The 17,481-nt window shown below is 43.6% G+C and overlaps 1 protein-coding gene across 1 annotated transcript in view; it reads left to right on the top strand.

Moving 5' to 3' along the window:
* LOC128713475 (probable serine/threonine-protein kinase nek3) overlaps positions 1 to 10,335 on the top strand; it is a 45,994-nt gene extending 35,659 nt beyond the window's left edge. The window contains exon 7 of the mRNA XM_053808335.1: positions 10,069 to 10,335. Coding sequence (XP_053664310.1) covers positions 10,069 to 10,335 — 267 coding nt within the window. The remainder of the gene's footprint in view (positions 1 to 10,068) is intronic.
* The last annotated feature ends 7,146 nt before the right edge of the window (positions 10,336 to 17,481 follow it).

The following is a 17,481-nucleotide window of genomic DNA, read 5'->3' as shown; positions in this document are numbered from 1 at the left end:
AGGGTAATTGTGGCTGCAGCATCGTTTGTTGGCGCTTCGCTGCTGACCTTTCGAGCAAAACTGCTACCGGGCGGTGGGTGCGATTGAGCGATTGAAGGCGATTGAAAGCGATGTGCACGATAGGAGCTTAGCGCTTGCGACTTGCGTAATGTCAAATCCTTGAGCCTGGGTGTAACCGTTTAATGCCGCTTTGGAAGACGTTCGATTGTAATCGTTCCCTTGTGATAGTCATGTTTTGTAGTCAAGCCGAACTCCACTTACACATTGTAATGGGATCATTGACAAGCACTGACATAATCATCGAGCGGACATGTGGAATTTTAAAAGCCCGTCTTATCAAATCGTCGCCCTTTTTTATGGTTCACCAACGTTCCAGCGTAAGCAACGATCATATACCCACGCTGCCAAAAAATCAAACCCTCCTGCGGCAGAATGTCGAACTAACTGTTAATTCTTTTCCATCATCTGCGAAGGAGAAGTTAATTACCGAAATGCGTTTCGACAGGTTAACAAGTGTTTTACTCTCACCTTAATTAACCAGCGAAAGGCAGCGAAAAGTGCGAACGCTTGCGAAGCAGCGGGCAAGATGCACAAAACAAGCAAATCTTTATTCACGCGCGGCTCACAGCCGGGCGACACAACAGACCGGCGGCCAGCGAATGAAGGGAATTGAAAAAAAGGCAGTACTCTCGGCAAATAAAAGAACAGGAAAAGGAAAGGACCGTCTGCTTTGGGCCGCAATCGCGAATACAATCATTGCCGGGGCTAAGCTTCATAACCGCTTATTTGTATCCTTTCTTCCTTCGGTGTCCATTCCATCATGTGCGTGTGTGTAGTTTTTTTGCACGGGAAAGAATTGAATTACACTTCTTCCGATGTATGCTTTCAGAATTGTGCGCTCCGCTGCAACTAATTAAGAGCTTAAGCAGTTGTTGTTGAAATCGGATTGAACGTAACGCGACCAAATCGCGTTCCAATGAAGATTGCCCATCGCGTCCCGTTGTACAAGAACGCGTTCGACGTTAGAGCCTCGTACACAAATCTGTTCTCCATTACGCATCGATAAAGTCCTTTGCAGGGTCGGTAGTGATTAACTTTCTCATTTTATGAGCCATCGCCGGTAATGAGAGGAAAGAAACAAGGCAAAAGCTCAGTTGCCTCGAAAGTAAAAGGTGTGTGCTCCAGTTCCAGCAATTGCGTTCGTTCAGGGTGAGATTTTGGGGCCGTCCGTCCAGTCATTTCGGGATCGTTCGCCGACTGTTAAAGTTGAACAGCATCTTCTGCCGGTGTTTCGATTCGCAAGCTGACGGATTTTGCGAATGTCCTCGGGGTGTTCTACAATGAGCGGGAATGGAAACGTATTATTAGCATAAAATTTCGAGCATTCTATTCTTGAGCCTTTGTTTGATTGAGCGCGTGAGCATTTTGATTGTGTAGTTTTATGTTGTGTGCCGAACAACTTTAGACCTGACTTCAGAGAAGGAGGGAAACGATTTTATGGTCTACATAAAAAAAAACAGTAAAACCTCACCAAACCGTGGTTGGTTTTCTATCGTTTACGACCGACGCCAGCATCCCGTTTGGTGGGGCAAAAGGATATTTAGCCACAGGCAGCGCTCGGTACAATTCGCTGAAGTCTGAAGCTGTTGTGTTTTGCCCTGTTCATCGGTATGAATTTTGTCGGATTCCAGGACCCATCGGTGCAAGGTCGATCGTCAATCTTCGAGAATCACGGGCACCACTTTTCGTGGTACGTTCATTAAAAATTCTATCGATTCGCTCGTCAGTCCTGCCTACTACTGCCGGTGCGGTGCGTCTTGACGCGAGTGCGACGACGAAGACAACACACGGTCGGACCATGATATGCCCCGGGCCAAAGGTCTCGCCAAACTGGCCCCCCCTACTGCAAGCAAGACCGGAGCTCAGTTGAACCTTCAGCTAGGATGTCTTTTGTACATCCTACGTCGCGCGCGCCTGTGTCCTCCCACTGGCAAACTTTTGTTCCCCCGTTTTAAAGTGGGTCTGCCGGGATGTCCGGACGGAGAAGTGAGTAAAAGAAAAAGGATCTAATCAAGAGCGGCTATCCGGTGGCCTTTAGTGTATTGTGCAGTCTTTATTCGGCCAGGGTTGGGCGGGAAGATATTCCAGGAATCCCGAAACAAACCGAACCGCACTGCCGGGGTCTTCGAGGTCAGGACCCGGGAGGCTAACTGGGGTAGCTGCTGCTGATGCTGCTACACCGAGCGCAGCGCAAAAGAACGAGACGATGCGCAGAGAACGGCAAATGTGTAGCAAATATTTTATTCAAGTAGCCGCGGGGATCAATTATTTCGCCCGTGCGCCTCGCCTCTATCGCGGTTCGATGGTGGCGGGACTGATGCAATCGTCGCTTTTCGCTGCCTCGAACACGGCCTTTTTGCGCACGCAACTCTTCGCTCTCGGTTGTGTGGTGCCGTTCTGCTGCCGGGCTGCCGGGCATGGACGAGTGGGTTAGATGCATCGCGGTGCAGTGGGATGCGCTCCGGTGATTGTAATTTCCGATGAATTACTGCAGCATTATGCTTCCTGAGCAGCAGCTCGAACGCTGTCCGCTGAGCCACCGAGAGCCAAGGTGCTGCGGGTATCGATATCATGCTGGTTTTACACCTTTCGCGCGGTTCTGCTGCGGTGGTAAGACATTTAAGAGTTTCTTACCATTCGCGTATTTTATAAGCTTTGGCGGAGTGTGCGTGTGTCGGTATGTAAGTGACCCTTTAATTTCTCCATGAAGCTTTACCCTAGAACTAGGAGATTGGAACACTTTATTGGGGTGAAGTAAAGTCGATTGAATTAAGGTGTAATTTTGTTCGGCTCTGCATATCTATTGGCAATGAACTGCGTATCTAAGACGAAGGAAACAAAATAGTAAAGATTTACTTACACTTACGAATCCTTCGAGAATTTGTGTAATTTATACAAAGGAACACCAATAAACTAAGCCCTCAAAATGCCAGAAGAACTTAAAACGGGTACATAGTTGCTAAATTCGAGAATAGTTTTAGCTATCCGCATGTTCTTAGAAAATTGTTGAACTCTCTCAAAATATGGCTCCATTAGACATTAATTATCCTATCTTTCTCACATATTTAACTACAATTTAAGTATTTGAACTTATGAAAGATATACAAAATCGACTACCTTCAATCTTTCTCGAAATTCAAGCTCATCCTACCGAAGCAAGGTCTTTTGATGATGTATAGATCCCGAAATTAAAAGTAATTGTAACTTCCTTCTTATTCTTGAAAAATAGTTTAACTAAAACAAGATGATAAGCTCAAAATGCATCAAACGATCTTTTATATAATCACATAGCTAATCTACATGTTTTTGGCTTTTAAAAACTGTAGAAAATGTTATTAAAACGTTATAAATCGTTTTAGTTTCTTCTTTTCATGAAAGCTCCCGGCATAACGAAATGCAATCGTTTTTTTTTCGTTCGAAGCTACCAAACGTCCCGATCATGGTCAATTTAGACGTTCGATTCTAACCTTTTACGACCTCCAGAAACACACAGTCTCCATAGCTGGATGTTATGGTCATGGTGGTAGTGTGGTGTGTGCCGAGGAGAATTAAAATGTGCCCGCGAGCGTGCAATCTTCCGTTGCTTTGCCGGTTGCACCAGGAGCTCGTTCCAGCCAAGCTTTGTTCTCGTGTCTTCCTTTATTGGCCGCTGCACATTCGCACGGTGCAACGTTAGCGCACATACAAAGTGTCCACATGCAGGAGGGCAGGTAAGGAAGGGTGGGGGTGTGTCTTTGACGATGGGGAAGGATGACCGCTAGCGGGTTCATTCCGGCTTGATTGGAGCAGGCAAATATATTACACTTTGCACCCGTTCCAAATGCAACTCCCTATTGAGATCCTTGTGTGAGTGTCGTTCCAAATATTTCTTCCACTGTTTTGTGTCCTGCTGAAGCTGCAACCCCGTTCTAAGTGGCTGCCCATGCTAAATCCGGCAGCCATAATGGAAGCTGGGAATCTTGGGAGAGGTGAGATTTTCTTATCAAAACCCCAAGGAAGGGATCGATTTTCTTTCTCGTACACTCCATGCGTTCATTGTTCGGTCACCTGCAACAGCTAATCTTGCCCAGGAAACGGACAGCTCTATCAGAAATGGCAGCGCGTCTCCGACGGGCGCATAATCTTTTATGCGTATATGGCACAGGTTTTAATCATAGCAATTTCCTGCAGATTGCTCTCACCTCACCACTGAGGGCAGGCCGTTTAATAGAGTGTTTCGCTGGTGGTAAGGCGGATCAAACGATCGCCAGCCGGAGAACATGGTGAAACATTGTTGGAGCCGAGGTGTATCGTGTTACACTTTCGTACAATGTTGCTCGATATGGGTTCGATTAATTGCACAAATTTCAGCACATTTACAATGTTTGCGTGATGAATTTGGTGCCTGTTTCATATTACCGCCTGCCGGTGATGACTTTGTCACGTCCTGCAAAAATGGTTATTTCAGCGTCTGTAATGCAACCATTCTCTAATAAAAGCAATGAATATAAATAAGTTTGTGGTTTATTCTTTATCCTGCTGTTTTTTTTTTGTTGCTTCCTCTCCGTTCCAATGTTTCCCTTCACTGAAAGTTCTGCAAAGCGATTGGAAACGATTGAATATCTCGGTGATGGATCTGCTTCCCATCGAGCATACACGCACGCACACGAAGAGAAAGGTACATCCGTACCGAACGAACAGTGTGCTTTACATCGGCAGCATTGATTTATTGCTTTTTATAGCGCAAAACGTTGTTGCTACTTACAAAAGGAGAATAAAATGATTTTGAAGCAAAATTGTAGCCGACCGTCAGTAGAGAGACCTGACCTGAGGGACCTGTGGTAGAGGGTGATTAAGTGCCACAGAGGAGGCAATGGGAGGTGTGTTTTGGTGGGGTGAGAGGAGGTGCATTATAAGAAAGGGATCTCAATCAAAAGCTGATTGCCCTATGCTACTACATGCACCAAGCAGCACTCAATGGCACGGGAGGCCCATATTTGCCATCCGTCTTCACTCTAATCTGCCCCGTAACATGACCATCGTTCGATTAGGAGAAAAATCTCGGCAAGATATCGGTAAGCCAAATGATTAATTAGTATGTGAACCTAAGGCCACGACAGTAAAAAAAAAAACGATGGACGATCATTTGACGCATCCTCCGTAACGATACAAACTTACAAAATCAAATTGAAACGATTCGAACGTCTCAAGGCTGGTGGCTGTTGGGGAAGTATGAAAACATTTGTAGCTTATCACCCCTGGCGTCCTTTACGTTGGACAAGAATTAAAACCGATTCGCAACATAAAAGCGATCGTTCCTCTCATCAAGACAAACAGCACCGAATTGAATATGATTATTAAGATAATTGACGCGTACTCGTTGATGGTTAGCCAACGGGAGTGCTTGATTGAAGTTAGAGCTGCCGTAAATCTTGAGGATCTGCAGCCCCATTACCCGAAGCGTATGCCGGGGAAAACCGTTGTTTATCTGTTGGCACAACACCAACGCTGCAGTACGGGGCCACCAGAATAGCAATTTGCAAAACGGGGCCCACCTATCCTGACGCCGGTAGCAGCCACAGCACGCGGGCTCTGCCGGCGCGATAAGATTTATGAACGAAAGTACGCTGGCCCAAGCTCGGTAAACGCTCGGTTCATTGAGTAAATCGTAAGCATTCAATTGCACAAATTGTCGGTTTTCGTAGGACTAGCGTAAACCCGTGGGCCTGGGTTTGCTGAATGTGGTTTTACGCAACACCCTCCAAGTAGAGGGTGTGCATCGGCTCGCTCCATCCCTAGCGCCCCGTATCTGCCCGATCAGCTTTTTCCCGGTCGGTTGATTGAGCTCCGGAGAAGGCCATTTTTTAGGGGGCGTCTTTCCGGAGCACGACGGAACCGTCGTCCTAGCCGTCGTTTGCCCCGAAGGAAGGCAAAACGGGCCAGCGACCAGCACGGACGAACGGTACCCGGCTGCAGCAATCACTCATTCACAATGAGTACGGGTGGCGCTCGTCCAGAGCCGTGGTGCATCTGGTGCATCGATGCAGTACACGAGTGCACGCGCATACTACCCCCGCCGCGCATACGCACCCCCCTTCCATAATTGCTGCTGTCGGCGCGAGTGAGCGCGCGCGCGCCCGTACTTGCGCTTTGCACACGCGCACCCGCTTTGCTGCTCCTTTTGGGTGAATTTTCTTAATGTGCATATAGATAAAGCGAACCATGCGAGGCTAGTTGGCTCAGCTGTTGGTGCCGGTGTGCAGTAAATCGAAACAGCAGAATTGGCGGCCGGAAAGGTGTAGTGGGAATAGTTAACATTTCGATCCCTACCCGAAACGACTCCTCCCGATGCTTTGGTGCTAAGATTGATTCCTGTACCGTTCTCTCCCTGCTCTCGACCGCCCCCATCGCCGTGGGGCCAGATTTCAACCAAGCGGCAAGTGCTTCACCGTGCAGGCGTATCGTTTGCCCTTCGCAGCAAACTGAAGCGAAACCTCCGAGTGTCTGAAATGCGAAATGCGCTAATTACCGGCCATCGAGTTTTGAGGAGCAGCAACACTCGGAAACTGAAACTGACCAGTCGGTCGATCGGTCGGTCGGACGGATAGCTCGTGTTGTGTATAATCAATTGCAAGCGGCAGTCACCCACCTGTTGGCCCGCGGAGTGCAGGAAGGAAAAGGTGTGTGCGTCGTGCCAAACGGTTCATTTGTCATAGTTGACTTGTTTCCGCCTTGATTCGTATGTTTGGAATGTGTAAGTCATCTAATCTGAATAACGCGTTTTAAAAGGACCTTGAGAATCAGCAGCACTTGTCACAAACCAGCATAGCAACATTGTGTATCTTCGAACAGATTAACGCTTTGTGCATCAAATGTGCATCGGAAAGCAGTGATTAGGTTAAATCTTACACTGTGTACATGTCAAATATTACTGTTGAACATTGACTGAGAAATCAGAAATTGATGGGAAATAATGTTTGTCTTTCCGATACATGTACTAAAGAGCTTAGATTGGAGCGCCCTTGTGGTTTAGTGGTAGTGGCGCAGAGATTCCATACGACATAACTAACAAATTTCCAGGATTTTTCTCGGAATTTCCAGGCCCCCACAAGTCAGTGTCTTGCATACAAAGATAGCGAAACGTTTCGCTCAGATCCGTTGTCGGTGATTTAAATTCAATACCATACACTAAAATATATCTTACAAGACAGTCCTAGAGAGCCTTAATTCACAAAGCATCACGAAACTCGATTGTTATCCTACGAGCTAAACCTAAAGCCCTATTGGCTTTGCTTACGATCTCCTCAATGTGTTTGGTGAAAGACATTCTGTTGTCAAGTAAGATACCAAAATCGTACACTATGTTTGTACGACTAACCAATAGTCCATTAATGTGATATTAAATAATCATAAGCCGTCTGGCACGCGAAAAGGAAATTGTAGAACATTTCGTTACACTAATAACCGGAAAATTACGGTGACACCTGTTAGTGAAATCGTTAAAAGATCTAGCAATTGTACATGATCCGAGAGGAAATTTACTGGACGGAATATTTTTATGTCATCGGCGTACATCAGGTAGCATTTGCTAGACAAACAAACGAAACTTCTTTAACATACAATAAAAAAAACATAATAGGACCAAGATTTGCTTCCTGTTCTGGTACACAGGAACCAGAGATGCCAGAGATCCTAGACTTCAACAAAACTTCATGAGTGATTGTGTGAAAACTTCTCGAGCTCATTAATGCCCCACTTACTTTGTCAACAGTGCCATACAGAGCAACTTTGGAGCTAATAATGGGTATCTTCTATGATACGACTCGATGTTGAGGATAGGAACTGCAGAACGTATAATATGTTGGTATGATGTACAAGGGTGTACAAGAGCAAGGATTGTGTAGTTGTATGGATTTTGTAATATATTGTTATTCAACTACATTTATCCTTTACTTGATCTCATTTGTTGTTTTATAATAGCGTTGACATGAAAAAAAAGAATAACATGGGTTGATTCCATGGTTGCTCTACATGCCATACAGAGCACCGTGAATCGATGGTCACCATGACTACGACCCTCGAAGCAAGGAATTTACTATCCTACCATTTATTATGGTGGACATGACCTAGTTGGAGTTGATGTCATACGTTTAGTTTAGTGCTGCAGCCCTCGGAGCCCAACAATATGCCAGTTAAACTATAAAATACAGTGGTCCTCTATTATTGCGACCTTAGTCGATTTTTACTATCGCAATTGTAAACACTAATTTCAGATATATTACCCTAGTCCATTAACATAGTTAAAATTTACTGCCATATATCCATAGAAATAAAAGCTAGGTCCATCAATCGAAAACAAAACTGGTCGAGAACATCAGCTAATGCTGATGGAAAGGACACAAAGTCGATGCTGCAGTAGCTATTGGTCGGTTGGCATTGACCGAAGCGCACAGTAACACAATAAACATAACTTTTTATGCTAGATGCTTCTGGAACAGGCGTTTTTTTAGCGTTAAATAGTAGCACACACAAGCGCAACGCGAAGATGCATGTGCATGGCACTGGAACACGAACCACGCTGGCCGATCGCCACATGAATGTTCCTGGACAAGACTAGGGCAAGTAAAACGTAAAGTTTCTGGTCATGTAAAGTTGGGAGGTTTTTATAATATATAATGTACCAACCAGGTTTTGGCGTAGATATTGTCTTTATAATGTTAACTTAAATATCTTAGCGTTATTCTACAATATGAAATTTCACTTGCCGGTCATAAATATTTTAATACATAAATCCAAAATCATAAATATTTAAATATAAATTGAAAAGAAGAATTATATTAAATATAAATTTTCCGTAAATTGGTAACGCTTTCCAATGATCAAATGCGATGTAAACCTTCCCAAAATGCCATCAAAAATGCATTAGACGATTGCACATTGCACTCGTCCACATGACATTAGAACCAAGATGCATGGTACCATCTCCCGTCGGCAGAATGGCGAATGTAGCAGCCTTCTCGACGGTGTACTCTGTGATTACACAAGTTTAATGGTAGGATCGTGACGCCGGCCGCCCGAAGGCGCGTGCCAACGGGATCGTTCGCTTTACGAATTGGGCGTTCGAGAGGGGTGGAATATGCTGTTCTCCAAACGGCGCACCAAAGAAACCTCTGCCATCTTTGGATCATTCCCGATCGGATCGGGCATGGGGGTTTTGATATGCATAATCTTCGCGTTGCTTATGCTTGCTGATCTAACTGGCACAGATTTCGTATCCTGTCCAGTTGTCTACTTGTACCACCACCCCCAAAAGCAGCTGGGGAAATGGGGGAATAAAGGAACGCGAGCATAAAATACTCCAACGGTCCGAGATGCAGGGCCCACACTAGCTTTATGCATCATCAACAACAAGTTGCCCTGCTTTTCTTGTGCCATTTGTGGCATGTTTTTTTGTTTTGTTTTGTTTTTAGCCACATACATGCGATGGGCCACCGATAGAAGGAAGCACAATTTGAGCACCAACGCTATCATTAGGAGGGTGGTTGTTGATTTTTTCTTCGGTTTTCATTCGCTTCTTCCCTTCAGCGACCGGCAACTAAGGGAATGTGCCGGTTGGACTAGCTCTCCTCTCCTTTCGTTGGATATTTTCTCGCATTGGTGGAAGTACCGAACATCAGTTCGGGGAGCACAACAGAATCAAATCTAACGAAATATGTACATGAATGTAGAGTCCCACAAAGCCATTTGTGCCACATAACGTAAATAGTCCGAAATAACAGCCCAAAAATCCAAAAAAAAAAGAAAAAGAAAAAAGAAAAAGAACCATTTTTTATTAATCGTTCGATTATCCTGGAAAAACCAAACGATCTGTTTGTTATGTCGTTTGATATGCCACGACTTTACGATACAATCATGCGACGCGTTGGAGCGTGACCCGGTGCAAGATCCTGCCTAGCTTATTCGGTTTCATCTGTCGTAAGCAATGACTAATGCCGTGTTTCCCTGTTCCTCTATTACCCTATTTCGCAGAACTTTCGTGATCAGAGCATCGACGGTGCAGGATTGCCGCTGCTGACGGAGGAACACCTGACGAACTCGCTCGGCATGAAGCTGGGCCCGGCATTGAAGCTGCGATCGATGTTGGCCAAAAAATTGGGTGGTCCCTGTCCGTGTGCGCTGTGCAGCGTTCCCGCCTCAACACCGCCGGCCCGGACCAACAGCAGCGGCAGCAGTAGCAGCAAAGGCGACACAACTCCCACCAATCGGCCGCCGAGCAACGAAGGGTCGATTGGTTGATCGTTCGCTCCCACCCCCGATCGTTCGCGGATTGGTGGCCTTACTGGCAACAGGCCTTTCCATTTTCCATCCAGTTTCCCAGACGTACTTACCTTCACTTTAGGCAGGACACCGTGTGCAGGCCGCTTTCTTCCAATCGACAAGCCGGGACATGTACAATACTAACGATTAAGTTGGATTTATTTTTTAACATTAACATCGAAACCCTGCCCAACTCCAAGCAAACTACACACTTACTGGGTTAGGTTGGAGCCTGGGCTCTCCCCTTACGGGGTCGAGTTCGATCAACAAAAGGGAATAGGGAGAAACAAAAGCTCTGTTTACCAAACCGAGAGTGAGTGTTTCCTTCTAAAATTCTGCAATCACAACGCGATGAAGCTGAAAAGTGAGACCCATCTCAACAGTGATCGGTATATTATACGACCAAAGAAACAATAACAACACAATGAGAATGTGTTTCAATTCACTCGACGATCGATGGTCGACGGTCGATGTCGTCCGGACACGCGAAACAATTTACGGAAAAATTATAAAAAATCACCCAAACACCCGAAGGAAACACTTTCCCCGTGTGCGGTAAATAGTGTAGCAGTCGATCATACTACAGTGAGGGCCTATCGTGGCCTTGGTGCAATTAAACTATTCATATGTTCACGCAAAACGTTTCGATAAGCGTAGTTATAAGCAAGGGCAAACACAATGCGGCGACTCAATGTTGTTAATTTCTCGTTATTTATTCAGTTAGTTTATGGACTGTGTAGAATGGTAAAGCTTGTTGCATTAGTCAAATGTATCCTTTTTTAGCTCGGTCAGCATAGGATGGGGTTGAAAAAACACACACCCATCTATAAAAGACAGCTCTAGACAGTTTCCCATCACGTCCGGAACAGCTTTCATCGAACCATTTTTCCTCAACAATTACGATACGTTCGAGCGAACGCTAGGCCGCTGTTCTATCGACACCTGGCACGTGTGTAAAATGATTTCACTGATAAATGATTTCACTAGATGTTGCTATCCCTGTCGAAAGCGTGGCAGGATATGATTTCATCCTGTCTCCAGGAGCAGAACAGGGCCTATTGGTTAGTGCATTATTTAAAAGTCGTAACAATAGCAATATCAGTATTTAAATACAAGCGAACGTTAAACATATACAACACACGAGCGGACAGCACGTACCGCGACGGAATGTTGTGGGTGTAAGCAGTCGGCAATGTATGTAAGAAATAAAGACATTACAACGAAATAAATTAATAATGAATCATACGTTTATATGGTCTAGGTTTTGTGTTTGTGTTTTCGATTGTCATATATGATTGGTATCAGCGGACGGCTCGTTGGTATATTGATAGCGGCTGCGGTCTTCAAACGACTGGACCGGTCCAAAATCCTATCCGGACCAATCCCCCGTAGCAACGCCGGACTATCCGGCTGCGTGGTAATATTACGTCTAGTTAGCTTGCAATGGCAGACATATGACTTAGTAGGTCGTTACGCCAAGAAGAAGAAGATGATATGGTTTGTATTGTTATTAAATGGCGAGAGAACGGGGCAAGCCGTATTGATTTATTGGTTGTTATTTTGATATGAATCATTTTCGTCAGCAATACTCGCCTTCATTTTTTTTATTTTTTAAATCGTTTTCGCATATGTTAACTAAAACCATCCACGTGCATGCAAGTGTGAATATAAATCCATCTTGCTATCTTCTTCTATCACTAGTAATCCGGGTAAAACACGTAACCGTAGGATGAAAATTTAAATTTCTGCCTTAACGTATCTTTTGAACTCATGCGGCACCCTTCAGAAACGTCAAAAAACCACATGAATACTGGTCTACGCAGTGATGCAAAACGGCCAAAATAGAAGACGTAAGACGTTTGGTTTTAAAATGCCGGTTACGTGCAGTGTGAATACAGCAGTGATACAACACGTTCAGTAGCGCATCAACCAAATTAAGACGCCGTTCTACGTGAATCGGCTTTCACGGTGTTTCAACGATGTTGAATTTATGCGAAAATGCTATTTCAACTCTTCCTTTTCTCAAATATTGTTTTTATTGTGGTTTTTTTGTAACATTGTTACATGAGACGTTAAGATGCTTGAAGAAATTGGGCTGTTCGATCTCCTTGCACCGCGAAACGCAACAAATATCGCATCCAGCCGTCCCATAGTCCTCTATGGTCGTGCGTCTTTGACGATACGGGTGGAGGTCGCCAATGCTCTCGCCATTTTTGAGTGGCGGGTACTACGGATTATTATTTGGGAGCAGGGAGTGTGGCAGAGCATCCTGACGATGTCCAAGGACGGAAAGATATAATGGTTAGAGTACGGGATGAGGAAGGCCAGACTCATGGGCTATCAGCAAGGTTCTCATCAGCGATCATTTCTAGACGAGCCGTAGAGGAACGCAGAAAGTTCGTTGACTAGATTAAGTGGGTCTAGACCTAGTGGAGGTTACATGCAGCCAATGGTGGAGGAGATCAGCACTAGAAGAGGTAACCTAGCCATGTGCTCAACTGTGTGCAGGTCAAGAAGAAGAACATATCCTTTCCTCAGAATTACGTGTAAGTCTATTACCTGTAAATCGTTTGTGATCTATCTCAACGATGTCCTCAACAAAGAAGTTTAACGAAAAAAGTATGTGTACTTTAACAGCAACACAATTTACATTCTTTTTTTAACTCTAACCGTAACGCATCATGAACTCTAATGTATACAGGAAAGGATAGCTGATTGTCGATCAATTAAAGGATTATTTTCTGATGCAGAATATTCAATCGACCAGTTTTAAAATTTGCTTCCAATATTCTATGGCTCAGTTAAATTTAAAAGACAACCACAACTATATGTATGACCCTCTAACGCAAGGGTCAGCACACCTTTCACAAATAGGACCAGATATTAGAAACAAGTTTGAAGCTGAGGGCCAGATACTCCAAATTAGTTTTTAGACCCATGAAACCATTAAAAAAAACTTTTCATTTTTCCAAGCTTTATCCGTTCTGCTGGTATACGAACGTCTTATCAAAGTTATGATTGTAAACTGTACGGAATGCTTTTTTAACGTTTCACTGTTTTCTTGTAATCCTTTCTGGCATCTCGTTCTATTGTTACTTGGCTCAAAATCTGCGGAAGGCGAAGAAACGAAGGATTTAAAAATCTTTGACAATATTCTACCATCCTCAAGGCCTATCATATGATAAAGATTATCCTTACATTATGGACATTAGGTTTCGATTTGTGTGTGGAACAACTCTTAACCCCAGTTGCCTTCACAACATGCGTTCTGGACTTTGCGTTGAAAGTAAGCTTTCAGACCGACCAAGAATTAACTGGTTGGGAAAAGAAGGTCACCTTGAACAATTAAAACCTTAGTTAACTAACTCATGAGTTAAACCATGTTTTAAATCAGCGGTGGATGGTCGCCGTCCAGTGTTAAACCAAAGTTGTTTTGCACGATTTAATTCGCAGTAAATGAATTAAACCGCAAAAGAGTTATAAGTAGTCTTCTTGGCGATTTAAATCAACTCACTCCCTAGTAAGATTTGCATCATTCATTCATTCTGAATCATTGCGCACATGACTAGTCGTAACATAAGCTTCTGAGGAACGGTCTTTGTCCGAAAGTTAGACAAATCTGGACAAACAATAGAAGAACTGTGAAATAATGAGTAACTGAAGGCTCCAGGAGGAGCCTACACACGAGGTGTATGACGAACTCACTGTTCGGTCACGTCATGAAAATTTCACCGGATGACCCAGCCAGGTCGTCCACAACAACAGAGGAGACGCCCAGATTGGCCCAGATTGAGATGGAGTGATGGCGTTTATGCGTCCGTCGGCAAGACCGGGATTGGTAATGGATTGGTTAACGACGCCTCCCAACCGTGAGTTTAGCTTTAGAGGACTAATACAGCAGACCAAGTTCCTGTTGTTGCGCAAAATTTAGTTCTGTGCATAATTATCAACCAAAACTCCGCAAAAGATCACTTTTTTTCCAAATCAAACTATTTCCTAGTGCCTCTGGTACGGTTCGATGATAATTCCGGGGTATTGGGAATTTGTTTGATTGTTAATATCATTTTGATACCAAGTAGTACATGTAAACTTACCAGATGTTGGAAGTTGCTACTACGAGCACTGGAATAGAAAATCTATGTTGGTGAACATTTAAAAGAAGATATAATTTAGGTCGTCATTATGATAGATAGAAAAAGAAGATTTGATGAAGCATTTACAATAACTTCTGTTAGATAGTATTTTCTCAAATACCCAACTTAACATCAACACAATTTTGAACATTTTTATTACTTAACAAATACTATCGCCATGTGATACTGTTGATCGTGTTGTGACGGTGGCATGATGGACCGGACCAAAATCCCATCAGGAGCAAGAATAGCAAGAACTGACTATCCTACTACGGGTAAATAAAGTCACTAAAAAAAAAGAAAAAAAGGCGAGAAATGGCAGGCCTCAGACTTCTTAACGTTGTTGAGGCGATAAAGATGAAGAAGATACTGTTGATGGACACTTCATGAAGCTTTATCTTGGAGCATTGAAGAATTTGCGTTGGTCTGTAGCTGTATGTGATCTGTATGTAGCGAAACGCCAATACCTACACAAATAGGGATACTAAAGTTCATATTAGGAAAAATTATACTGTAAGATTTGTACAAACTTTTTTTCAATATGCATGAAATGTGTTATATTAATTAGTTGGAATGATTTAGGTGTGATAATAATAATATTTCCCATAATTCCCATCTAAATACCATGGTTTTTTCGATTATTTCCCAAAGGTGAGAAGCTCATAAATACGCATCGACCACACATGCAAAATGCCACTGTGCGCAAGTATAGTTTCATAACATTGTGTAAATATTTCTAAAGAAGGAAGGCCAGCACTAATGCAACGTTTGTAATAACGAGTTACTTGCTTAAAAATCACAAATAAGGCAGCAACAACCACAGCGGAACTCCAGGTTATACAGCATTGAGTTCTTCTGAGCTGCTAAGTCAATCCACGCTTGTAAAGAATAGAAATGGATGTTCACTTCAAAGTACAGTCACACGGCTAGTAAACTGTGGCGTGGCTTAGAGATCGAAAACGCAGCATTTACACGATTCTATATACATACATACATCTACAATATTCTGAGCATAGGTATGAGAAAAATACTAACTCGAATGGAATGTTTCAATGTTACGGTCGTATTTTTAAAGTAACGAAGGCAAATGCAAATATTGACACTTTCCTAGACGAAGCACACGTTACCTCGAGCAGCATCGATGCTACGTCGCAGACGCATCGGCAGTCGCTATCGCTTTGTTATCATTGTCAAAAAGTGAGAACGAACGAAAAAAAAATACGAAAGCAATCAACACGTGTACCGAAGAAGTGGTGCGCCGGCAATCGGCGCATTGCTGACGGGCAACCCGGATGGACAACGGCAGGTCGGCACGGCTACCGACACCTAAGACCCTCGCATAATCCAAGGCCTCCTGCGTACCGTGTTGAAAGATTTTCCACGTAACTTTTCATCTTGAGCGGTAAAGACTGCTCCCGGCAGTCGGCTCGGCCCGTCCCCGCTGGAAAGGAAAAGGTACGTCGACATACTTCCAGGCGCCGTATTTCATACATCGATGAAGGTGGCAGTTGGTCGGACTGTTTCGCACCCATATCATATCCCTTAACCGTATGATGTTTTCAGATGAAAGCAAAGCAACGTGACGAAAGCTAGCAGCACGGGATGAATTATGCAAGCTTAATCTGTATTTTTCTTTCGGTTCGGTCGACCCGAGATGGGCTTAAGGACCTGATCAAACATTAAGGGCCAAACCGTACGCAACGTCATGCAACATTTTTTTTTTTACAATTTACCTTCATGCAATTAAATTTAAGAGAGTCCTCACAGCCGCACACAGCAGTGCGTAAACAACTGCTGTTTTTGCGAGATGGTTCGCGCGTGTAGAAGAGCTGTGCTGATTAAGTTATCAAATAACAAACAATTAATGGCTACGAATGCTAAGCACATGCTGGGTTTGTGTGTGTTTTCTTTCCATTTCCACCCAAGCACACAACAAAACAACAACACACAGCCTGAGCGTCTTCTGTACCAAACATACTTCATACGTCTTTTTACAGCAGCTCTAGTTTATTGAGATTTGCGATAAATATATGAATGCATGTATGTGTAAATGCATTGTGTGCAGCTAGATGTTTCAATTCAATCGTGTGAAATATTACAGGTAAAATGTGTCGGGTTAGGGTGCTGTTGGGGAGGCCGGAGGCTATGCCATTATCTGTGTTTTTAGGTGTATGGGTCCGGTGTTAGGATTCTGTTGCAGTACAGCCAATGTCCTTAAAGCTTTCGGTGAGCTTTTTATGTGTAGCGCCAGAAATGTTGGTCCAGACGAACAACATGTTGCTGTGTTCGTGTGTCTTTACGTGTACGAGTCTTTACGTCTACGCAACCTGAAAGTAAGTCCATTTTACACCTTCCTTCTCTTTTTTGACATGTTTTTTTTTTTTTAAGACGAAACCTAACTTGACTGATCGAGCAGCGGCTGTCAAATGTCTTATCATGGTCTGATTTGGGCTTTTTTGGGCGATCTGTTGCGTTTCGCAAAGATAAATGGGCAAAGAAAATCGGAAAAGGGACTTAAGTGCTCGTACAGAAGCGCATTAAATTTGCAAATTAATGTTGGTTGGTTGTATTTTACCATGTACTGCGTCAAACATCATCAACCGTCACAGTTAGTTTACATGTAGTTACATATATTGTGTATTTCAGCTCGAATAGAAACGGCAATAGGGCTTTTGCTAGAGTGTTGTGTATGTACTAATGATCGCCATATTGTATTTTTTTTTGTTGGTTTTATTTTGCTACAATAGTCTTCCGTTTTTTTTGTTTTGCTGTTTTGTTCAGCTTCCATTCGCGTCCGATAGTATTTCGTAGATAAAATATGACTTTAAACATTTACAAACATCCCTGTCACACCAAATAGATTAGCAGCAACCGATACCGGAGGAAACCTCCACACATGAGGTCATATGTGTGTATGTGTTTTTGTTGTTGTTGTTGTGTGTATAATTCTTAACTTTTTTGTTATTTTTGTTTCGTTCCATTTCGAAAACCA

The sequence above is a fragment of the Anopheles marshallii genome, chromosome 3 (assembly GCF_943734725.1).
Source record: "Anopheles marshallii chromosome 3, idAnoMarsDA_429_01, whole genome shotgun sequence".
Classification (NCBI taxonomy): domain Eukaryota; kingdom Metazoa; phylum Arthropoda; class Insecta; order Diptera; family Culicidae; genus Anopheles; species Anopheles marshallii.
The sequence above is the reverse complement of the archived record's forward strand: the minus strand, read 5'-3'. Positions and strand labels throughout refer to the sequence as shown.